Below are 25,826 nucleotides of genomic sequence, written 5' to 3'. Positions count from 1 at the left end.
TCTTGAGAAGTCAAATGCTTCCAGCAACTTCAAATGCTCTAAAGGTGTTTCTAGTAAGTTCTAAATTGCTGTAGTAAGTTAATTTTACTAAAGTAACAGTGGTACTTTCTTATAATTGTGTGCTGACCAAAGCAAAGTAGTTCTGTGACTACTGCAAAGTTTCAAGTGAACCATAAAATCTTGGTAATAATGATAAGTCTAGTAAAGGAGGATAGCCTTTGGATAGCCTAAGAAGGATAGTGTTTGATGATTTCTGCTTTCAACTAGGCATGGAAACCTTGGGGCAAGCATGTGACTTGGTAAGGCACCTATCCACCTCCCCTGCTGCCTGAACAAAAATGCCAATCCTAATTGCTCCTCTTCCATAGTGTAATAAAATAGCATAGATGGGGTATTACTTTCCAAGACGGATACATTCAGTGATGCCTTTCCACTTACTCGTGCAACCTTCTCCACTGGGAGAAGGTTACCATACCTTCTCCCAGGTATGGATAAATCCATACCTGGTATGGATAAAGGTATGGATAAAGGTATGGATAAATCCATACCTTCTCCACTGGGAGAAGGTATGGATTTATCAGGGAATGAGGCAGAAGGAAAAAACTTGCTCTACCCGTTAGCCCTAACCAGTGTACTGGCCTGCTATGCCACAGAACTGCGTAACTCTTTTTCAGACCAGGATGGCATACATCTACATGACAACTCGTTATTCACCATTTACAGAGACCCATATGTTTAATGATTGTAAGCATGTGACTCTGTGTATTAGCCACTGTGGAGATGCATGGAAGAATGTGTTTCCTGGCCCAGCCAATCCATAAGTTATTTCGGGATATAGGCAAATGAAATTAAAGGCTGGAGAGAGAAAAATAAGTTGAGAGAGAAGTTGGGATATTGATAACCTGAAGTTTCACAGATGATCTGTAAAAACAATTTTCTCCAAGCCATTAGAAAAATAAGAAATTATCATATAAACTCATTTAGACATCCTTGATCTCTGCCTTTATTGGGAAACTACTTTCCTGCAGATTTCTTTTCAAAATAGGGTTTTGACTGGTTGTGAGCCTATTCACCATTCTCACTAACAAATTCTAGGGCAAAGAAGGTGAGGAGTATTCTCTTGAAATACCTGTAGAAGAAGTATGCTATATCCAATGCTGGTGTCACTGCAGAGCAGACACCTGGACTGTCATGCAGAGAACCAGCAATGTTGTCAAAAGGTGTTTCTAAGTAGGTTTTCAAACTTATTGCAGCATACACGTCTGATCACAGAGGTAAAATGAGGAGAACATAATGTGTAGGCATACATGCATGGTATCTGTGGATGTATGTAAAAGACATGTAATATGTCCATTAAATACATACAGTTCCTGTGATTTTCAATCAAATCAGCTCTCAGCCCCTCATTCATCCTATATACAGGCTAGGTGCATGACATGGCAAAATGTCTTTTGGAGAACATAGGAAACATGAACTGACTGGTATTCAAGGACATTGTGATTTTATATCTAGAGAAACCTTGGGCAGATGACAGTTGACACAGCTATTCTGGTTTTACTGCCGGTTACTGTAAAAAGATTCCAGTAGTTTTCATTCAGAAGCAAAACAAGGAGGGGGAAGGTGTTTATTTTTATCTTAAAATAAACTGGAGCTGCGACACTCACCTATTACACAGAATGGTTTCCTTGCAAAGCGCAGTCTTCCTTGCCATCCTCGGTATCGACAACAGCATCCAGCAGACCAGATACGAATAATAAATTCCAAACCAAAGACAACAATCATGACAAATTCCTAGAAATGGCAAATAAGAAAAATGCCCGTTACAGATAAACAACGCTAAAGCATCAGGAAACTTATGACCATTGTTTGTGTCTAACAATCCACCCTGAGCATCTGAAGATCCCAAGTCAAACTTGGGAACCTGCTCCCCAGAAGCATCAACACATCTACAAGAAGTATCTTGTACAGTCCCCATCATCTACAGTCCCCAGAGCTTCCTAGTGAATGGTCCATGTCTAACCTGAATACCATTAAATATTGCCTAATAGTGGCTAATAAATATGAAACACTGAAGAACTGAATCATACACAAAAAATGTCAGAGCTAACTACTCAGAGACTTTGGATACTGCGGTCAGACCATAGGTAATTTAGACAACTAGTGAAGAATATGTTCCATATTCACATCCATAAAATTAGTTAAAAGGCAAAATGTTTTGGGAGATATGTTCCCATTGTTGCAATATACACGTGAAGTGACTGAGATGATGCAGAAGCATTTAGGAAATAAATTTGTTCTCAGAAGTACGTTAAGATACATGAAAGTGTAATTACACACAATGGGCATGTAATTGTTTGTAAGGTAGTAAATGAATGTGTCCACCAGGCATAACTTTCCCTGGACAATTTGTCAATGAAAGTATTTATAAATCTTGCCTTGATTGTTTGGCTTGCTTTTCTTTCACATTGGAACCTTCTTTAAGACTGTCTATTTTAATAACATCAACTGTATTTATGCAATCTTTTTTCTAAGAAAGTTTTCATGACAATAGTGAGGTCAACAGGGTTGCAGTAATAGAGTAATTCAGCTCCATACCCTAAGGAAATCTAAATGCATACACTGTGGAGTGATATAGTACATACACACTGGTATGGAATTATAATTTTAGGTACTCTTCCAGAATAGCATCATAAAGTTCTGAGTTTTGGAATGACAAAATAAAAAATTTTGTGTTCACCAAAAGGAGAAAAGTACTTGATGGAGTTTCTTCAACAGCTCATCAAGAAGAGGATGGAAGTTGGGTTTTATTTGGCAGTTGAACGTATTTTCTTGTCCAGAAGTAAAATGTTCTTTGTCAGTCAATTAATTTATTATTCCTGCAGGATAAGGACTAGTGTGGTACTGGTAAGAAAGCACTGCAAATTAATTAGAGGAATATGTGCAATGGTAGAGTTGATCCAATATTGACTTTTCCCCAATAAACACTTTGCATGCTTTTAGACTGTGCGACCCTACAACTCTACAAGCCAATAGGGCTGTAAATACAATAAATGTCTACTCAGGTATTAACTTACCTGAACAATTGGCAAACAAATTATTAACGTTGTTTCATGTAATGGTGCTTTCCTAGGTTATGATTAGTGGAAGTACATTGAAACATTTTGAATTTAATTGCTTTTGCCATCATAGAACAATTTGAAAACACAATATTCCTTCCTAAAACATGTCAGCTTGTTTAACTACATTACATTGAAAGCACTTTTAGAGCCTTCTTCAGTGTCTTCCTTTGAGTTTTGTAAATCCCAGGCTGAATGCCTAAATCACAAAAGCAGAACAATGTCCCTCTGCTAAAACATTGCTAAAGAAAATGTCATACTTTTTATTAGCAAAGAATACAAGGAAAAATGAGTGTGATTGTTTAATGTTTTCTTTTTATTCCACTACAAGAAACTTCAACTTAATTCCATGGACAGTGTTATTACACAGCCTCAGAAAGGATTATGTACAAAATTGAGAAAGTTCCCCATATAGTAACAATAATTCTTAATAGTTGGCTACTGTGTGGTACATTTCCTTGTAGGAAATTCTGTGTAGGCCAAGACTAAAATGGACAGTAAGCCAACTGGAAAAAAGGAAGAATACATATTTTAGTTATTTAATTACCACTTTTATAGAGGTAGTGAAATCATGGATTGTGAAATCTGGTTTACACATTGTTAGATGATGTCTCTGAATTTATGGGGGTTTGATGGCAGGCACCCAAGCCATCCAACATCTGATGCTCCTAATGGAGTTTCTTCTTTGGTGCAGGGGTAAGAGATACTGAAGGAGAGGAGGTCTGTGAAGCATGGAAAATTCTTTGCTTCCAATAAAATCCTTTCCTTGTTAAAATTTAATCACGTTTCATTTGACTAAAGTTTGTTGTTTCCCTGGAAAACATGTTATATGTACAGATGGGTGATGTGCTTTGTAAGTACACTGAAATTGTCACAGACGTCTTACAAGAGATGATTCACACATGCAGGAGTGTGTCCTCTACCATACTCTAGACCTCAGCAGGGCCTCTGATGAAAAACTGGCAAGAACAGAAAGTACTTAATGAACCTGGAAGGACTAGTCCACAGCTACAATTCAGTTAAATTAGTATCACAATGGTAGAAGTACAAAAGAGGCAATTTTTTTGGAAGTTCACTCTTCTGGTTCCTACCAGTGCTTTGCAGCTTTGTATTCATCACCTGTATGGCTATGTGCTATGCTTGCTCAGTTATACAAAAATGAAAAAAGTAATTGTGTGCTGAAAACATGTGCTTGAGCGTCTCTGTACTACATGATGCTGTTTTATGTCAGAGACAGAAATCCTATTTGTCCCTCACACACAAATACATATACTACAAAGAGAAACTTCTTGGAGATACATCTATTTTGGGAGTGAAAAGGAGTAAAAGGATACTTTTCTCAGCATTTTTTTGTGCTGGTGGGGTAAGAGTATAAGACTTTTTTTTGAAGAAACAATGTGAAATATTTCTGTTCATTCCTTGAGAAAAATAGTTACAATTTCTAGCACCATTAAAATTTATGCATGGCGATATTCCCTCAGTATCAACTAAAGTTTCTGCTACTAAGTAAATTTTAAAAAGAGCCATTGTAGTTACAGTAAGTGAGATCAAATACAGAAAATATGGCTCTGTGCACTTGGAAGTTAAAAGAATTGCTGATTTTAACAATACTATATATGATTTTCTTCCACCAATATCAAATTTCTAGAGGTTTTAAAGTACATTATAACCTTTAATATAGAAAAGACACTGAACAAAGTGTAGATGAGGTTTCACACTTATTTTTGCACTTCCTGAAATAGTTGTGTTTCAAACTGATCCTTAAATGCTGGTGACTCCTACTTCCTCGAAGAACAACTGATTTTAAAGGGAATACATATAACAATTAAGTCTAAGGGAAAACGATTTTCCTAAAAAATGTGAATGCATTGAAACAGAACTCTTCACAGTAGTATATATGACAGCTTTGTTGTATTTTAGATTGGTCTGCGTCAAAAACAGAGACAAAGAATCCTACACCACTGTGTAAAAAAGAAGTGTTTTAGTAACCAGGGCACGTGGTCACAATGTACAGGCAAATCTCTGTCAAGGTTAATGCAGGGCAGGGAATGACATTATCTTTTTTCCTATGGCAACTGCATAGTCACAAGGTACTTCGGTTTCTATGGACAGAAATTGGAAGAATGAATCCCAAACAAGATTGAGATTTCTACTTTTATTTTTTTTTAAATTTCATTTGGAAGGCTTCTTGCAAACTTAAACATAAATCTAGGCACTTAAATAACTTGGGTTTAGTTCCTTAGGAATTGGAGCAGAAGATCAGAGCATAATTGGAAAGGCATGTGACAGAATATCTCATTAGACCTCATATGATTTGTAGACCTAGTGTAGAAATGATGCATTCCTGTATCTCTATCCTACATATAAATGATGGAGCTGCATTAATTTGGAATTCCTTATGTGATATGAGTTACAACATTTACATCAGAATCAGAAAATCCTGCATTCTTGATAAACCTGGCCTCTTCAAAATTCAGCAAGGCTGTATTTGAATTGATGAACAAGTTTAGATTTACTGGAAATCCAACACTTCCCTTCCAATGTAGAGCAGAGCTGCATTGTCCTTTGGCATTTCTTGCTTTTTCCACATCTTGTCATCCTTTTCCAATCACAGCTGCCTCTGGCCTTGCACCACAGTTACCACAATCTGTCACTTTTTTGGCTATTTAAACTCACAGTTCCCACCCCCCAGTAACTGTTATGGTGGTTCACACAGTGGAAAGTTCTTCTTCCTTCTGAAAGCACAATTCATCCAAACAAATGAACTTTTCATTCTGAAGTGTTTCCACACACACAGCTCCAGTTGACTTGGGGAACCATGCATACACAAGAGTAGCAAGGTTGAAACATATAGGCTTGAAAAGTTCAGTTGCTTTTGGTGTGAGGAACACAGGTATGAGAGTACTGCTTAAGTTTTTTACATCTGCGTGTGCCTGGGTTTTTATATCACTGGAATGACGAAGGTCACACATATGGCAGGAAAGGAAAATAAGAGGTCATCCAGAGCAACATTTCTGTTAACAAAAGGTCCTGGAGGACTCATCAACAGGGTTGATAATTAGCCAAATCAAGCATACTTTGTACAATCCAGCTACATAAACTTATTTTCCCCCTTTCTTTCCCCCATCTAATTAGGATACAAGAGATGATTTGTTGAAATTGTTTACATTAATATGCTTTTCATGTAGTTTTTAATGATAAGGATTTCCCTAAGCAAAACATGACAGCAAAAAAAGAGCTTATATCACAGTTTCTTACTCTTTAGTATAACAGCTTATTAAAAGTTTAAACAATTTGCTGATGATGAATCCAGGTGCCTTCACTGCAGACTGTAGTTTCTGGGAATTAGAGCCATTTTTGCGATAAGAAAATTACCAAAGTTGAGCACTTTGTGCTATTCAAGGATCCTCCTGGTTATTTTGCAACTTGCAAAAGAGCTAATGTTTGCTATAAGAAATTCACCCACAAGACAATATCTCTGCTGTTATTTTAATTATATTCCGGCTATGGAAGTTGTGATGTTAATTATTCTAAAGGCTAATGAAGTAGCACGAAAGAACTGCAGACTGACATAAAGAGCTGCCTGCGTTGAACTCATAGGAGGACTGGGTCTATAAGAGACATTGTCGGAAGCCCAAGAAATGGACAAGAACAAATCAAATTAATCCTCTGAAATAAGCTTTAATAGAGCCACAAGTGTTTCTCCTCTGAAGACAGCATCTCTGCAGTGTAGCTGCACTACAGATTCTTGTCTAGTGTAAATCAGCCAGCATTGCTCCACTAACACAACAGCAGGAACAGAAGGAGCAACGTCATCTGATACAGCTGGGGATATATCCCTTCTTCCCTAAAAACCCATGAACAGGCAAGTCCAGTGTTTCCAAATCAGAGAAGTCTAGTGTTTCCACATCAGTTTCAAAGGAGGGAGAAAAAACATGTTCTCATACTTTAATGTATGGTTGATTGGTTTAAGAATGCCACCAGCTGCAAAAATATCTTTAAGGTGATACATGAATAGTTGATACTATCCAAATAGCAATGCTTTATTACTCATAGTCAAAGAGAATGAGATTGTTTCATCATTCAGTTAAAGCAAGAACAGAACATGTCACCTTCTCAATAATATCCCTCTCTCAAGCAAAAAAACCTCAACACCCTACTGATTCCAGGTACTGAGCATCAAAAGTGGGCTGTACACTTTAAAGAGATGCTATCGGCATGTGAGGGGAAGCACAGCATTAGTCTGCTCAATGAAACTTGAGGAAGGTTTGAGTTTTAAATAGTTATGATGCAGAAGCTGATGTAGGACTACAGACAATTCTGTTATACTGGCTACTTTCCGGATAGAAACAATCAGATAAGAATATGTGCATGCTTTATAGTTTAAAATAATAGTACAAATTGAACACATTTGTGTTATTCCTGGTTCAGCATTAAAACGGGAGATCCTTTGTCTAAACAGCTAACAAATATATCTGCATGTGGATACATGGACTTAAGAAACTAATGTTTTAGTTCTTTCCAACTGCAGTTTAACAAAGGGAGAGACAGCCATAAATCCAAAAACATAACCCAGAATAGACCCTATTAGTGGCATATAAATCACAACCAGAGACTCCAGTTCAGCTCCCAGTGCAATACACAATAAGCATGAAGTGAAATTTATGCACCTTTTTATCATTTATCAATTTTATAATGAATGTGATACTTTTACTGCACTCACTTTTCCAAATTATGACTAAGATTTTCCATGTAGATTCTACACTATTAGAGGATTATTGAGAAATCAGTCCTGTGACTTTTAATCTACTACACAGCTACAAGGATATTGAAATAATATTAAAATCCCACTTATATGCTTAGTCCACATGTTATATAGGACTTCTGCTATCCAACTCTCTTTTATGTTTTTGTGTTTATACCTGAAATGGCACCCATCAGTCATGAGTCTTACTTATTGCTTGCAACAGAAAACAGCAGAGAATTTTAATGTCAAGTAAAACCAGTTTTAAATCAGATAGTACAACCCAGCACCAGAATGACATAGATGCCGTCTAATTATGTTTTTCATAATCTCTTATAGAGTAAATAAAAGTATTTACCATATCAGACACAACACACGATTCCTATCACTGAAACTGTGCTAACCTTCCTCAGCATGTACTGCCTTCCCAGAGCAGCAGACCCCCTTCACACCACCATCATGGACCAACAGCTGAGGACCTGCCAGTGCCAGAAGAATGAGTGCTACAGAGGTGCACTGTCCATCACGATTATTGTGATTACCGTGTCAATCAATGTACATATGGACAAGCAGATCCCCAAACTCCTTTTGGCTTTTGGTGGACATGGTTCTTCTAGGAACACCCTGGTGATCACTGAAACTCCTATTTCAAATTGGGAAAATGGCAATGGGAAACACTGACTTATCCATGTCTATCCTGCTCTTCCCCAGATACTGCATCACCTTTAAATGTTTAAATGGCATTTTTCAGCAATTTGCACTCATTGCTTTGTGCCATCCCATTTGTTTGTGCGTCAGGTACAACTACGCCTTTGAGAGAACTCCCTAAAGGAGGTGATAGTTATAAAACTCACACTATAGAATAATTTTCTATTTTCCAAAATTTTTTTTACCCTTTGTGCTTGTTCACATTTTGTTTCTCTGTAGTGAGATATCGGCAGTAAATAGTCTAACTTTGGTTTTAAAATTATCCTTATATTGCTAACAATGACACTCTGTACAGCTGTACCCAAGCCTCTGCATTTCCTTTGTGATTTGTTCACGCATTTTTTTTTTCTGCTATAGTCACATTTCTGATGTCATGTGTTCAGAGGCAGACGTTCAAGCACATGTCTCTGTAGCAACACAGCTCTCAAATTTTCCTTTTGAAAAGTTTGTAAAGAATTTTGTATCTCTTCTCTGTCCAAAAGAAATATGCAATGGTCCTCAGAACTCTGAATCCTTTTATTCTCTGGCATCCATGTTGATTTTGTATTGATGCAAGGGGTTTAGGTGAATTGTTACAGCTGATCACATGTATGTGAATTAATCGATAACATTTGACATGCAGTATAGCAGAGCAGAACAGCATATTCATTCTTTTATTCTTTTGTCTCAGCATGTTCAGAGTTGTTAAATCCCAGAGACCGCAAATGATATTTGCAGAGTTCTTTTTTAAGTTACCTTTTCCAGTAACTTAACTTCCAGTTACATGACCCAGTTCTCAAAGCTCATTAAGACAGCTTCTCTAGGCATCCATCTGTCCATGTTCTGATCACTGAGAGACCTGTATGCATCTTAGTTGATATACCCTGAAACTGGTTGACATTACTAGTACCAAACTTTTTCAGAAAACAACTTTAAGAAAGTGTTTTTTGACAGTTTGTAACTTTTGACAAGCTGGACTTGGTAGGCACTGTACCCAGTCTTCCAAATCCTGCTCCTGTATTTAGTTTCTCAAAGATATTACCTCAGCAAACATTTCTTCTACTTGAACAAGTCTTTGGTTACAATATTTTTATTCAGTTCCTTAGGTTCAGTGAAAAAGTTGACTTGGTCCCCTCTTTTTTTGATCCAGTAACTACAATTTGAGACCCAGTATATCAAGTCTTGTGTTTTACATATCATGCCATTTGCTGACTGTTCTGCAGCTTTTCCTTCTACCTTTTTTCTAGGAGTATGGTCTCTTAGAAAAAGAAAAGAACATGCCCCTTCCACATCCTCTCAAAAACATACATATATCTTTGTGAGACATACATTTCCTGTGATCATATCTTCATACGGTACAATCAGCCAATTCCTGTCTGGTTCAGATTTGATACCAAAGTTATTATCCTGTCCATGACATACACCCTTTCCTCAGGCACTTCATGGAAGCCTACAAGTTTAAAATGGCCAGTACTTATTTTGCTACTTCATCTTTGTAGTTCATCCACTGTTCACAGTCCTCAGGATTGAACTTAGTTCCAGTGTGTGTCTATGTATTTACCATCACCTTCACTTTAAACTCTGTGTGGATTTTTGTATTGTAGGTATGTCTGCTCTGAATCCTTACAGATTTTTTACATTTTTTTAATATTTTGATATTTATTTGCTTGACTTTGCAGTTTTTAAACTAAATTTTGTGAACAAATTTCTCCTCTCACTTGAGGAAAATTCACATTTTGACTGCAGTAAGCTGTGTCTTCGCATTCTTTGTCACATCTGTGCAAAGTGACTGACTGGACTGAAGTTTCTGTCTGTTACTCAGATGGTGGATGTTCCATCTTTCATATCACTGATATGCAGTCTTCTTTAGCATTGTTTTCTGTTTAATATTTAATGGTCTGTAGATTTTTGTTTTCATACATATTATTTATAACCATGTACTTTAATTTTCCTCTGGGGACATATTCTGCATTTCCATTTGGCAAATCATTATGTCCTTGACAAGGCTCAGGTCTGAATTTCTGATAGAGAGTTTGATATCTATCCATTTTTAGTGTTGCAATTTAAAGTGTTTGTTGCCTGTTTTAAGGAGGTAGCTCTTGATCTCCATACAAAAACAACTTTAGATCCTTATTAAACTCTGACATAAAGCCAATAAAATTTGATACTGCAGGGTGTGGCATAAACTATTACAAATCTACATCTATGGAAAATATTACACTTATGACTTGGAAGTGATTTCCCATGTTACCTTGTTATCACTTAAGATGAAAAAAAAAGGAGGACACATCATGGAAGAGTAGTTGTGCAGGTAGAGTTGCTTTCTTGTCTCTAAAAGAGGTCAAGGACAGCTGGTTCTGTCTTTTAGCACAATGTGTTAATTAACCTAAAAGGAGATATGCTTTTCTGTACTCAAAGAATTATATCCCTATTAATCCGAATCCTGACACCCCATCTCTAACATCTAATCCACCCTATTTTCCACTCTTAATCTCAAAATCCTCCTAGAGATTCTGTGTTCTCCTAAAGAAAGCAGCCCCCTGAATGGCTGGTTGAAAGGTTCTCTTCCAGATAATGTGAATGGTCCTTTCCCTCTAAAAAATGCAGTCTCCACCTTTGAATGCTAATCTTCCTTGTTTTGGGAAACAAAGGGAATGAGAAATTGATTGTTCACAGCACTAGTATCTTCTCTCCTGGCTTTCTGCATTTAGCCATTTGACAAGACAAGCTAAGTGACAGCTCTTATATGGGAACATATAACAATAATAAAACAGAATATAATGTACCTATTTAGAAAATCAACACTGGCTTTCTTACTACAACTTAGTCATTTCAATACTAAAATTGTTACCAGGTCATGAATTTGTTACATTTAACACTGCTTGTGGTTTTGCTATTTCCATCCATCTTTCTTCACTACAAAGTACCACCCATTTCTCTATACATGCCCTGTTCATTCAGAGAAATGGAAAATAATTTCGTGGATGGTATTTCACCCAGCAGCCATTGACTTGTGGCCACTCCAGTGATCTTAACATTGCACAGTAAATGCAGATTTCTTGTTGGAGCATAATTGTTTGGTAGTTTTGCCTGCCCTGGAATTGCTCTGACAGTGACTGAATCTCTCTTGCCTTCTACTGCATTTGCTGCTGAATGCTGTAGCACTTGAGGTAACTCTTCATACCTATCCTACCTTCTTCAAGTAATTCAGTTATGAGGTTTTTCTTTGTCCTGATTGCAGATCACATATAATAGCACAGTTTTAGTCATCGTTAGTCATCAAATCCATTTACGTTTTCCCAGTAGAACTATAATATATTGCATTTTTAATTACAATAGAAAAACTATTCTGTTCAATGTGTGATTTTTCAATCTTTGCTTTACAAAGGCTATTTCTACTTAATTCAGAATAAAAGAAAAGAAAGGAAAAAACATTACTGACAATGTAACCAGTCTCAGAACCATATCAATAATAAGCTTACGCCAGTATTGAGACATCTTTGTTCTCTGATGTGTTGGAAGCGTATTTATAATCCTCAGCATTGTTGACAATATATAGATACATTCAGAGCTTTATGTGCAGTGCTGTGTTCCTTTGTTATGAAATAATTTATATGGTTACTTTCATCTCTCTCCATAGCTACAGTGTGTACTTGTTTGTTATAGAGCTTTGCTGGTTGGCTGGGAGTGCCAACACTTCCTCCTGACAGAAGAATAACTGCTTTGAGGACATCCACTGTTTTTAAATAATTCCACCTTTTCATTTCAGTTTTTGCTGCCTGTCAGACTTTCTTCTAATAACTTTTAAATACATCCAGCATTTAAATTTCCAACGGTAAGTCTGTTCTGTTTGCACACAGATTCACAAGCAGTTCTGATGAGATCAACTCCAAATTTTTATAGCAACATTGGCTCTGATATAGTGAAATCTGCATACATAAAAGGAGAGCATCAATTTAATCAGCAAAGGCATGAAAATATTTATAATATTAGAATATAATATATAAATATTTTTATAATATTAATAATTTCTCACAATATTTAATATATCATAAGGTAAGACTATTTTCAAATCTAGCAGTTGGTTTATTATGACATGGCTGAATTGTTTTATGCTCATACTATCACCTTATATAATATTAGTGTCTAGGAATCCAAAAAAGACTGAAAACATGAAGGTGTTGATGTTATCAACACTGCAATTCCCTCTCTTATTCTGTCTTTGATAACATCAGTGTTTTATGTCTAATGTAATTTTCCAGAGATTTCTATGAAGAATTTTGAAATTTCAAAGCAATGGTTCAGTTTGGGAAAGAAAACATTGGAAATTAGTCTTTCTTGAGAAATACTGATTTTGAGTTTTGATAAACTCACTTTTTTTCTAGCTCAGGGATCAGTTAATCTGTTTTTCTCAGAAGAAGACTCAACAAAACTGCAATAACATGGTCTATACCCTACCTTTTTAAAAAATGTGTCTATAATTGAAATCTTTCAATATCATTCAGTTTTTCTTTTTATGCCTTGATAGCTGGTCTTACAGAGTCATCCATTCAGTCCTGTATCAGGTCTGGTAGTCTTTCATCCAAGCATGGCAAGAGGATTCAAATTTTGGTACAATCTAAACCAAAAAATGCTACTTTTTTTTGAATTGAACACTCTCACTTTTTAAAATAAACTCTGCCCAGATTTAAAATTTTGTAGTGGATTTGTATGATTACGTTCCTGTGGATGGATTTACTCTCCTAGAGCAGAGAAAAATTGAATGTGTGCTTGGTTGCTATGGGGCAGCTATGTTTTTAATCAAAGCACATCCTTTTTCGACTTTTCTTTTATGCTGGAAGAAAAAAATACTAGAAAGATATTAATTGCTAGAAGCACTTAGTAGACTTTCCTTTTGCATTCATGTGAGTGACCACAGTACATGTAGACACCAGCTTCATCCTGTGCACATTGTCTGCTTTTATATCTCTGGGAGCTATTTCTGCCTGCAGAATGTGTTCCTAGAGTACATTTTCAGAGGTTCTTGTCCTACAAAGTGGGTACAGATTTCTACCCTAGCCATTTTTAGAGTAAAACACAAAACAGACTTGACAAAACCAGTCCTGCAGAAATTCACCTATGTTTTTCAATCTCTCCATCTTCATTCAAAATGAAAATTATGAAAAGAATGAGGTGTATTGTCACTTCAAATAAAAATGACATTTTTTTTCCTACAGCCTCAATCTTAGTTTTAGTCCAAAGTTCTCAAATAATCAAATATACAAATAATATTTTATGTCAGGTCAAATGAAGCATTTAAACTGATCCAAGACTTTTTTTTTTTACGTCTCAGTTTGTCAGAGCTTCATAGGTCAACTCAAATTACTTCATTTATTTTCTTGAAATGACAGCAAACAAACAGAAGCAAACCAGAATTTCACATAACTTTCAGCTCTAGTTGAAAATGAACTTAAAATATAGAGAGTTTGGACAAGACAGTGAATGACCTTCAGTTCCAGATAATATTCCTTCTTGGCTATCTTCCCCAAAAGATTTGATTTTGCCTTTCCAGCCTCAGTTTTACTTCTCTTGTGTTTATTATTTGATAAAGTGCCAGTAAATATACTTGTAGATCAGCAATACACCAAAGATTATTTTCTTGCTGTGTTAGCTGGATTCTTAAGCTGCTTGTGGTTTATTTTGTTGCTGAAGTAGATTTTATTCTACTGTCTGTCTGGGATATATCACTGTTACAGCTCGAGTGCCATAAGCTGTGTGCACAGAGGAGGCTAAAGCATAATTATCATTGTAGGTATAGGGAGTTTTATCTGATGCTCTCCTCCTGGTTAGTCTTATTGTTTCCGGACACAAATCTAACCAAATTAATTACTGATGCAACAATCCAACATCAGGGCATGTAACATGTGCTTAACTTTTCTGCAGGACTTTCATTTTAAGATTAAAATTCAAATATTAAAGGTCTTTCCCTTGATCCTAACTAAATGACATATTTGTAAGAGTTGTGTGAAACACTGCAAGGAAAAGGTTGTGAAAACTCAGATGTTGGCACAGCCAAAACAACTGCTCCTGAGTTAATGTAGGGATATATCTTCCTCTGGTTTGCACTTGCAAAAGCCTGCTTTGATAACATTGCTAATATCACCTTCAGGATGCAGAGAAGGAACAAATCATGCATCAGCAAACTGCAATGAACCAGTCAGCTTTAGCCTGCTTCTGGAACTTCATCCTTTGCTGTGTTTATATTTTTCTCCATTAGAGACCCACAGCAGGAGATGCAAAATTCGTCATCACTAGGTTATTCCTGCCAAGGGTTTCCTGAACACACTAGGCTGTAGCATAGAAATGTTGGACCAGGCTAGTATTGGCGCTTCAAGGATTAACCATGTATCTATCCTCTTCCTCCTTAAGGCCAGTTCTGTATTCAGAGGATACCATCAGATGCACAGTCATAACTGTTAAGATGGACTGAGTTTATCTTTGAAACCATAACAGCAAAAAGCACCAGAGATTCCCACAGCAGACATTGAGCAGCTTTAATCTGCTGATGGACACCTCTACAAAGACTGGTGTATCAGCTAGCAGAGCTCACCACACCTCTGCCCAGACTGGGAGCAAAACCAGGACTTCACAGAACTCTGCCACATGCTGGTTCCTGTGAGACCCATGGCAAAACACAGGGAATCTGTTTATCAGCCAGCTGAGAAATTAGCAGTGGTGAGTGTACCAACACAATCAACAAATATGTGGCTCACGGGAAATGTATATTTTATGTCAGAACAAATGGAATTTCTGCAACCAGTGTACACAAGTATACAGGAAAATGGATTACTTGTCACAAAAGCACCTGCTATTACAAATATGGTATTTTCAAACTAATCAAATTTTCCTGTTGTCTATAAAAAAAGATCTTAGAAATTAGTGTACCAACTACAATAATATAACTAGCTGCAGAACATTCAAACAAACTTCCATTTGCCAAGTGTCATTAAGATCTGTAAATAATGGGTCTAGGTAATAGTGTAGGATAAAATCTGATCACTTTTTGCTGGTTTGATGCCACCTAATCTTTTCTTCAGAGAAAGAAAAAGCACTAATACGGCTAGGAGGAAAAATGTAACATTTAACATGGCTCTCCCTAATTAGCCCTGCTAAGAAACCATCCAATGGAGCAGAACAGCACATATCTGCATCTAGCAAGCTCTGGGCATTTAGTTCAGGTATCTTGATGCAGTGGCCCTTTGTGCTGTAGAGATATGGCATACACCATAATGATGTTTATCAGCCTGCTCACGCCATAATTAATTAGGGAGCTGTTCTGAAGACCAAGGCTTTTGGAAATATACAGTGATGACAATTAAAATGTTGGCATTTGTCAACAGTTACTTCACCTCAGGCACTACCTAGTAAGTCACAGTCTGCTGCGTACATGGAACTGAAATAACCATGGTAACTCTGGGTATATAGTGACATTTTAATGATCACTACCATCTATCCTCAGGCCATCAACTTGCAGAACTAAATGGCCCATCAAGAAGCAGATGAATAAAGTGCCGTCCATACAACGCATGAAAAATGTTAAGCACTTTTAGGGATTAAAGCCATTTATATCTACCTCAGAAGGGAAAAGGGAGAGATAAACATAATAGAAAAGCATGTATTATGGAGAAATAATGAAACTTCCCCATCCTACTGCAGCAAATGCCACTAAAATGTCAGTATCTACCAATAGCTAGCAGAAATTGGTATCTAAGATACCAAAATTATTTCCTATTTTAAGTATAAGTGCCTCTTACTACATACTGACTTTATAAATGGCAGCAGCAATATCAAAGGTCTTTCATGCTCACTCACTGCCTAACTGCAGTAGGAAAACTATCACTTATAAACCATAGCAATTGTCAAGGAAAGAAGGGGATGCAATACAGTAGATTATTAGCACTGTCATACAATCTGCCAAAAGATGTCAGAATCCTCTATTTTGTCATTTTTTCATCATTCTGATGAAAAGTCTGATTTTTTTGTGTGTGTGCAGGTGTGATATTATTTTTTCCATGGAGGATTTGAATATATATAAAATTATCTATAAAACTGTCTTGTACTTAGAATTTTCACTTACCAAAATGAAGAGACAACCAGAGGCAAGTTTTGTGTGTTCAGGAATAGTAGAAAACACGGACAAAATCAAGCAACCAAACACAAGGAGAAAACTGAAAAAGAAAGAATATTAATATTTGTTAATACTTTTCAGAATCCTGACCTAGTATCTATATTGATCCTACTTCACCAATTAATAGAAGACTGCCAAGGAGTGCTCTTCATTAATAGAGGTGAATTGAACTACTCAATTCATTAAAGACATTAGAATAACCTGTTACTAAATCCACATGCTTCCAAGCAGCACTGCTAGAATTAATGAAACAAGCACGCTATTTTCTTGGAGAAATGACCCAATATACACAGATGTTACTTTTGGTATTACAATCCTGTACCTTTATGCAGTCCAGATACCCTTAGTGCCTCTAAAAAAAGATCTTCAATGGGAGAATCCTCTTCCTGGTCTGAAAAATAATTTCTCCTACAACCAACCAGAAATATCTGCTGCATAAGCTTACCAAAGAGTTAAGTTACATATTGCACCTATCTGTCCATATGAAATTCCTTCTTTCTGACCAACAGATTTCATTTGCAAACTACCAGAAGCTGAGAGGTAGCGCTAAGGCATCGTTGCCCTAAATGAAGAGGCTCCATTCTGGGAACAAATTTAATGTCGTAGAATCTGGTGAAGGAGTTAAAACAATTAAGAAAGTCTTAGACAAGCCATGCAATTACAATCAGGAAAACAAGACAACAATTTTGAGTTTGCATGAGCCTGTATGTTTCATGATACTAATGAATACATGCAGGCAAGAAAACCCACCAACATGGTGCTAAATCCTTTTGTGATGACGAAGCAAAAAAAATTGGTATCACTGCAGAAATTCTTGCATATCTCATGTCCAATCATAACAGCATGCAGCACATGTGGTGTTTTCAGACATGAGCCTGCAGAACTGGTGTTGCTCTGAGAACTATACTGTTGATGGTAAGGATTATCCTTTCCTGTTGTACTCTTTCACCACCAACAATACCACTGTGCTAGTGAAACCATCTATGAACTCGATGAGAAAAGAGGTTCATTCCACCCACAATATCACGAACTGACTAACCAGCAGCCAGTAATAATTGATTCTACCAAAGTTTTGCTAACTTCCTTCTTAAAACACTTAGTCATGCAGGCCTTTGACTTTTGTTTGAATTTCTGGGACTCATTACCAGATGCTCTAATCCAGCATGAATAGGTACTGTAATTAATGCAGATACATATCCCTCCCTGCCCTTATCCCAACTCACAAACCTTTTGTTATACTTTCTATCCCATGTCCAGCTTAGGATGGGGAATGATAAAGCTACTTTTGTGGGCACCAAGTCTCCCGCCAGGGTCAACAAATCGCACTGTGAAACCTCTGTCCCCTAAGATTGCAGAACCTGGCTGAAAAAGGCATGGTCTGACTTTGAGGTGAGCCCTGATTTGAGGAGGAAGTTGGACTGAATGACTCAAAGACGCCTTTTTCAGTCTAAATACTTCTATTTTTCTAACTACTGGATACAAACATTAGTATATTATGGCATCTGCGCCCACTTGTGCCTCAGGAGCTGCAATTACTTCTACCCATATAACATATGGACTTTCCGTAGTGCTATAAAATAGTAGTGCTGTAATATATCCAATACATTAGATAAAAATATAAGTCCAGTCTTCAGAATTTCTAGTAGAAAATCTCTATATGCAATGCAATAAGATATTGGAGACACATTTTTGTAGCGTATTACTTAACTGCTGCGGAGAAGTTCTATTCTGAAAATCAAATATGATAGGAGCTTGCATATAAGTTCTATTAAAGACTGTAAATAAACCAGTATCCAGAAGGGTAAAGTACATATCTGGCACACCCCCTTATCCAGTCTTGTCTTCTAGATTAAAGAAAGGTGAAGATCAGCACATGCTTCAAGGTTTCATAAAAGACTCATTCAAGACTCATGCAATCCCAAGCACAGGCTGGGCAGAGAATGGATCAAGAGCAATTCTAGGGAGAAAGACTTGGAGTGTTTGTGGTCAAAAAGCTCAACATAACTTGGCAATGCATGCTCAGGGCCCAGAAAGTCAACTACATCCTGGGTTGCATCAAAAGAAGAGTGGCCAGAGGTCAAGGGAAAGTGATTCTGCCTCTCTGCTCTGCTCTTGTGAGATCCCACTTGGAGAGCTGCATACAGCTCTGAGGCCTCAGTATAAGGAAGATGATGACCTGTTGGAATGTCTCCTTTCCCAGAGGAGAGCCACTGAGTTGATCACAGGGCTGGACCACCTCTCCTATGAACACAGGCTGAGAGAGTTGGGGTTGTTCAGCCCTCCCCTCAGAAAAGAAGGCTCAGGCAAGACATTGTAACAGCCTTCCAGTACATAAGGGGGACTACAAGAGAGCTGGAAAGGGACTTTTTGCAATGGCATATAGTAATAGGACAACAGGGAAAGCTTTGAGCTGAAGGAGGGAAGATATTGGTTAGCTATTAGGAAGAAATTTTTTACTATGAGGATGGTGAGGCACTGGAACAGATTGCCCAGAGAGGAGGTAGACTGCACTTCTCTGAAGGTGTTCAAGGCCAGGTTGGATGGGGTTCTGAATAACCTGATCTAGTGGAAGGTTCTCTGCCCATAGTAGGGGGGTTGGTACTAGATGATCTTTAAAGTCCCTTCCAACCCAAACCATTCTATGATTCTATTATTCTATGATTCTGTGATTCTGTGATTCTATGAAAAGTGACAAAAATCCATCTTGTGAGCATTTTTGCTCCCCTTGCCCTCACTTAATAAAAAAGGAAAATCTCACAGAACATTACTAGTAGTTTCAGCTGCTACAGTTTTCAGATGCAACTCCCCTACAACTACATACTACTGACATAGACATAAATGTGGTTTCTCCTCATTAAGACTTGCACAGAAGGCAAAAAAAATTTAAGAAGTGACTAAGAATTTATGGTAAAAGAATGTAATTTCCTTTTACTGAATTTCCTTAGACCCAAATCAATTAAAATGATGTTTTCTTACTTTGTGTTTAGGTATGAAAACTCGCTCTTATCTGGTTCTATTCCTGTAATACCAACTAAATTGGAAGCCCAGTTGTACTGGATCTTGTCCAAACACACAATACAAGTTTTGACTTGGAAGAGATCTCTTACAGCATAATTATTGAAAACAGACACAGCAGGAAGAAAGACAGTTTCTTGTTCCCATATCACAGCTGGAGAGCACAGTAAAGGTAAGGGACTTGCCAAAGGCTACACAGAAAGTCTTTATATGTGGAATAAACCTAAATCTTTTAAGTCGCAGTCCAGTCTTGCAGTCACAAACCATATTTCACTCACCCACCACTTGCTCTGCCACAGTCCATCAGGACGGTGATTTAGAACATCACTGTGGGCAGTGTTAATTCTCAATAGGAATGAGAACAGTTAACCAGTGTATCAATCAAAATAAAGACAAATATTCAGGAAAGCCAGGTGCAGTGTAGATCAGCACCTGGCAGACATAGTTCTGAGGTTACTCATGCAAAGCAGAAACAACCATTGCAATACACAAGAATAGTCTTGGAAAGAAATTTTTCCAAAGTTCTATAACTTTATTAGAGTTTCCCCAGAAACTCTAGAAGGAATGGAGCATTGTTATTCATTATTATTATTATTAAAGGACAAAGGAAAAATATTTGCATTTATCCATTCACACATTCAAATCTTGCCCCTCTATCCCTCATTCCTCCCTCCAATACTGAACACTTTTTTACTGCCACTCAGCACATTATGTCTAAAATTAGAAGAGGAGAAACCCAGGGAATGGAAGGGAAGGGGAGAAACCCAGTCCTATTAGCCTGGTAAAACTAAAAGCATATTTTTTGGTGCTGTAAAACACAGCAGTTGCAAAAAACCCACAATATTTTCATTAGTTTATATACATTATAAGTGCTTTCCTTCAAAGTACACTAATAGTCAGGATTCACTATCTATCTTTTTTAATGCAATCTGTTTATTCAGGTCATGCAATGAAAGCACCTCTCCCTTTCCCCAGCTACAACTAAAGGCATGAAGGATGCAGCAACATCTTTCGCCTAGCTGGATGTTAAACTAGGATCTGTCCAGCAAAAATAAATTCCTAAGGTTCAAACATCTCAGTGGTCAAAGTCTCTCAAAAGCTGTTCTTTCCTATTGTGAACTATTTCTCCAGTGACAGATGAAGTGCAGTGGCTTGCATTAAGCCCTGGATAGTGATTCTGTAACCCTCAATAAAAGAAAAAGTATTTTCATCATTTGAGCTGTGTGCTATGATACATGCTGTACAAGAGGATGCTGCTGTAGGTAGAGTGTAGCACAAAGCAAAACACAGAGCAATTATATTTGGCCTCTAGTGGATCAATCTGGATCATATAATTGTTCAGGCTGAAAAAAACAGATGGTCTTTCCTCATGCATTCAGTATCAGACAGTAAAACATATGCCTTAGGCAGCAACTTCCCACAAAATTATTCAAGTACTGCCATAACCTTGTATTTTATCAAAAGCAGCAACTTCCATTTTGTTTCAGCAGTAATCAGTTTTGTTGTAGATCCTTTCATCTTGTTCTGCTGTTCCTGAAAGACTACACTAATTGGAGAAAAGCCAGTTTATGAAAGATAATATAACTCAGAAGCTTTGATATTTAATCAATCTGCTCCTCATAAACTTTTCTTATTGGTTAATTAAGGCCTACCAATTCTCCATTTATTTAACTTTCAGCAGAATTTTACTATAGTTTGTGATTTAAGGGCTGTTCACATGGAGGAGTATGTCCAGCTTAAAGCAATTGTTAAAACATTACTCGGGGAATATCATAAGGACAAAAAATACACCCGTGGAAGATGTTTAAGACCTATTTTGCCATATTATTTAGTGCTAGAATTAAAACAATCAAAAGTTAACATCTGCAAACAGTTTTGTGGCCTCTTCTGTAAATAGTAAAAATGTATCACTGTTGAAGTGGCATAATTAAGTGATTAGACCACCAGAGTTATGTTCCAGTATTATTTGAGGTCTGCTTTAATCCCCATAAATGCAAGGGCACTCAGAATTATGACCAAAACTGTTTGCAAACCATTGGCAGTGCCATTATCCTGGATTTTGTATGGAAGGTAGAAAATGTTCAAAAGCTTTTGCTAACTTTAACTACAACCAAAAAAGTAGCTCTTTTCGCACTGGTAGAGAGTCAGAACTAATGCAGTTGCTCGCAAACTTACAGCAAGTTGCTTGCATCCATGAGGTCTTAATCTACAAAGAACCTATTAAAGCCCCTTCATAAGTAATTCCTTCTCAAAGCCAGGGGCAGTGCTCATACTTTCTTGACAGTGATGAGGATCTTGCTGAGTTGAGTGCCCAAGTGCCACCTTTATATGATTTTTTAATCCTCAAATGTGTAACACCTGTGTGAGGCATTAGATAAATAAATGTGCTGAAGATTATACTGGATGGATACGATACCCAATAAAAACCCTACAAAGAAAGGGAGGAAGGAAGGAAAGACAGTCTTTCATAGCACTGTTACACTTTCATTGGGACTATTAGTTCTGGTGAACAGTTGTCACAAAAAGCACAAAGACAGATATTTGATAAGTGGGTTGCCCTCCGTGAGATCTCTGCCTTGGCTGGATGCTATCAGCACTCTCACTCCAATTGATGTATGACAAAGGGAGACTTCACGGCTTCAGTGTCCCATGCAGCAGCTGGGGACAGAAGAAAAAACAGCATCTCCTGGACTAGGAGTTACTGTTTTATATACACGCAGTTTGCAAGGCACTAAGTTCCTACAGAGGAGAAAGAATGCATATTGTTGAACTGAGAGGTGGTGTGCCACATTGCATCCCAGAGCAGACATGCATGATCGAGACAGCAAGGCAGCAGAAACCTGACAGCACCCAACAGACTCTGAGCACTTCCTGGTGTCTCTGAGTAGACAGTTCTTGGAGGTGGGTGGAAATACTCTCTCTTATAGGATAGAGAAAGTGAAATGTTGAAGCATTTTCCTAGCTACAGGAAGAACTGAAAGTGAAAACATCAGCTAGTGCAGGCGTGAGGAGGACATTTTGTTTCTCCCTTAAAAACTAATCTTTTCAACATTCTTACAAAACAGATAAAGCACTGCTGACATGCTGGAAAAGAATGTAGTTTAACAGTTTTGATAGTGCAAGCCACGTGGATTAAATTTTCCATCATTTATAGTTTCAACGTGACTTGTTTAGGCAAGAAAATGAGATATGACAAAGGTTATTACAATTTGTTAAAAATGTTTGACAAAAGCTGCATGAAGAATAAGTGCTCTTCTATAGAAAAAGCTCATAAATTTCTCCTTTAGGCTTTCTTTAAAATGACTTGCACTTCAACCTTTTCTTCAAGTGGAAGAGCATGTTCAGGGCTTGATACTGTGCTGCCTTCTACCCAGAAACAGTACAACCCTGTCTTTGGAGAGGTGGAGTATGAAAATGGGAAAATAAACTGGGTAAGAAATTTTATAAAAAATTTTTGAGATATAAAATAATTTGCAGCAAACCCTGCTTTCTATATATTCTTTCTTTGGGTTAATTGTTACTTTTTCCAGAAATATAGAAATTTGAACAGAATTTCATGTCTGAAGTTTTTCAAGAACTGAACATGATGCTGAAACAACTTGTTTAGAAAGGTGGGTTTCGTCAGTCTGTGATGAATAAATTTTATTCAAGGAGCATTTTATTTTTTATTTCCATATGGGATATTTATTGATTCTGAAAATTAGAATAGTTTACCAAGAATGAAAGAGTTCAGGTTTGCAAGTCAAGAAAAGTGTTGTCAGCCTAAATTCATCTTTTCTGTCATATTTTTAAGGAGTCATATTTTTAGCAGTGTCTGCTAAGTGATTGTATTTGGCTTATATTGACAAAGCAATGAAGTGTTATAACAGGAGATGTAATCAAAACAAAGCAAATGAAATAGCTCAGATGCCCACAGGACACAAATCAACGTGTCAATAAATAAGCCATTTAATTAAATAATCCACATTTGATAATCCATTCCATCACAAAGGAAAAATAAAACATCAAAGTAAATTTCTCTGGGCTTCTGAAAAGTTCTAAAAAAGGAGGCATCATTTTTTGAGCAAGCAGAGTAGCATAAAGAAAACAAAATAAAACAAAAAAATGCTTATTCTGTTCAGCTTAATGCTCAGAGATATTTTTGACCTAGATGTTTTCTAAAAGGTTTTCATTGGCTTCAACAGGAGATATTTTTGACAAAAAATAAGAATAAAGCATTTATTCTTTTGGATTTTAACTATTTTAATGATTGGGAAGCATGATACTGGCTTGTATCCTAAGATTCTTTTTTGCACTTAGAGGTGCTTTAAATCTGTAGAAAATGACAAAATGCTCCTTTTATCTCTCTCAAAGAGTAGGTCTTTTTTTTTAGATCAAAATTTTCAAATGTGAATGCTTAATTTAGTACATAAAATCTATACTTAGATAACACGGCAGGTATTTTTTTCTCTTGCATCACATAAGTCCAACTCCCAATGATAAGTCTAGTAGCTCACCTAGCAACCTTTGCTTGGCCACAGATACCTGACAAGAAAATTAATTTAGAATATGAATAGAAATTATGTTGTTGTGCTGGTTTAAAGGTAAACCAGCAGGGGAAAATGAACTCAACTCAAAAGAGAGATTATAAGTCAGAATAACAATTTAATGAAATAATACAGTAAGTACGATTATACAGACAAACAATTGGTTTTAACCCACAAAACCCAAATATATAACCCAGCACCCTGGGGCATGAACAGAGTGGTTTTCTTTGGCCCTCCTGAGTCCAAAGTAAAAGGAGAGGGAAAAAACCTGCTGGTGAGAGTGCTGTTGTAGTCTGGTCAAGAGTGGTGGTTGCAGTCTTGTTGAAAAGTGGTGGTTGCAGTCCAGTCGAGAGTGGTGGTCTGTGGTGATCTGCAGTCTTCCTCTGGATCCCACGAGTGGTTAAAAAGGTCCCAAGACTCCAAGATTATATATCCTCCAGTTCAGGCAGGAATGCTCAGTACCTCCCTCAGGGTGGGGGGTTCCTTAATGGACGTGAGGACAAGAGCAACTCCTATCTCAAAGGCCTCTTAGCACCTAGTTTATAGCCTGAGGAGTCAGGCTCTATGTGCAGATAGTGTAAATGGTTCATTGATAACAGTTTCTGGGAAATGACATGGAAGGCTATAGAATACACAGTTTTGGGTTACACCCATCCAGTGATGAACTGGTCTCAGCTGTCCTAACTAGGACAGTTGTCTTTATCATTGAGCACAGGTTGAAGAATTTATATTTTTTTTCAGAACATTTACAAAATTAAGATAAAAACTTTATCATAATGACATAGAGAAAATGAAAATAATTACAATATGAGGCTGGAGAAATGAAAACCACCATATAATCTTTTCTTTAAAATCATTTTCTCATCGCAGTCAATTTATCCTACAGTTTTCACAATCTAGGGCAAAGGGAAGTACTCAAATAAACTTTTTCTGTCAAAGTGTTTGCTAACATACTGTGCTCAGATCTTTTGCTACCCAGAAAAATAATCCTTAATATAAGAAAAGTAGAGATGTGCAAGAAAGAAATGTGTTCTTGTAATCAACTGCATAATCCACTACAAAATCAGCTTTTCAGGTCTTGAGGTTTTAAGATAGAAATATTGCTGCTACCTCATGTTTGGGGTTTTTTTTGAAGTAAGAGAGTAAACTTAAAAGAACAGAAAAATTGCAGGACTGCTGAGGATTTTTTATGCCACAAATAACAGTTGCCGCTTTGCTTGGTGCTGAGTGCAGCTCTGGCTCTGGTGAAATCAAGGCACGATTGATTATAACGGGGACAGGCATTATTCACCTTCATTGCCTAATTGACCATCAGTGGCTAACAGTGCCATGGCTTTGGCAGCTAAAACTAAGAAGGAACCACACTGTGTTGAGCAAAAAAAGCCTGTCTAACTTAGCCTCTGGAGATAATCCCACTCAGCGTGACTCAGCTGGACCCTGCAGTAATATGACAGGGAATGGTACTCCTGATGTTTGCTGAAGGTCTACACCATTAAATGTTGAGGACTGCTGTTAGAGTAATTTTGGCCTGGGTAAAATATCACTTTCCTAGACAGCTCCTGGGTATAGTC

General features: G+C 37.1%; 1 protein-coding gene across 1 annotated transcript in view; it reads right to left on the bottom strand.

Moving 5' to 3' along the window:
• KCNQ5 (potassium voltage-gated channel subfamily Q member 5) overlaps positions 1-25,826 on the bottom strand; it is a 283,070-nt gene that overhangs the window by 73,181 nt on the left and 184,063 nt on the right. The window contains exons 2-3 of the mRNA XM_017825442.1: positions 16,664-16,754; positions 1,665-1,791 (exon numbers count right to left, since the gene is read on the bottom strand). Of these exons, the coding sequence (XP_017680931.1) occupies positions 1,665-1,791; positions 16,664-16,754 (218 nt within the window). The remainder of the gene's footprint in view (positions 1-1,664; positions 1,792-16,663; positions 16,755-25,826) is intronic.

Source organism: Lepidothrix coronata, unplaced genomic scaffold (assembly GCF_001604755.1).
Source record: "Lepidothrix coronata isolate B3197 unplaced genomic scaffold, Lepidothrix_coronata-1.0 Scaffold4, whole genome shotgun sequence".
NCBI classification, from domain to species: Eukaryota; Metazoa; Chordata; class Aves; order Passeriformes; family Pipridae; genus Lepidothrix; species Lepidothrix coronata.
Note: the sequence above shows the minus strand (reverse complement) of the source record. Positions and strands in the feature narration are given on the sequence as shown.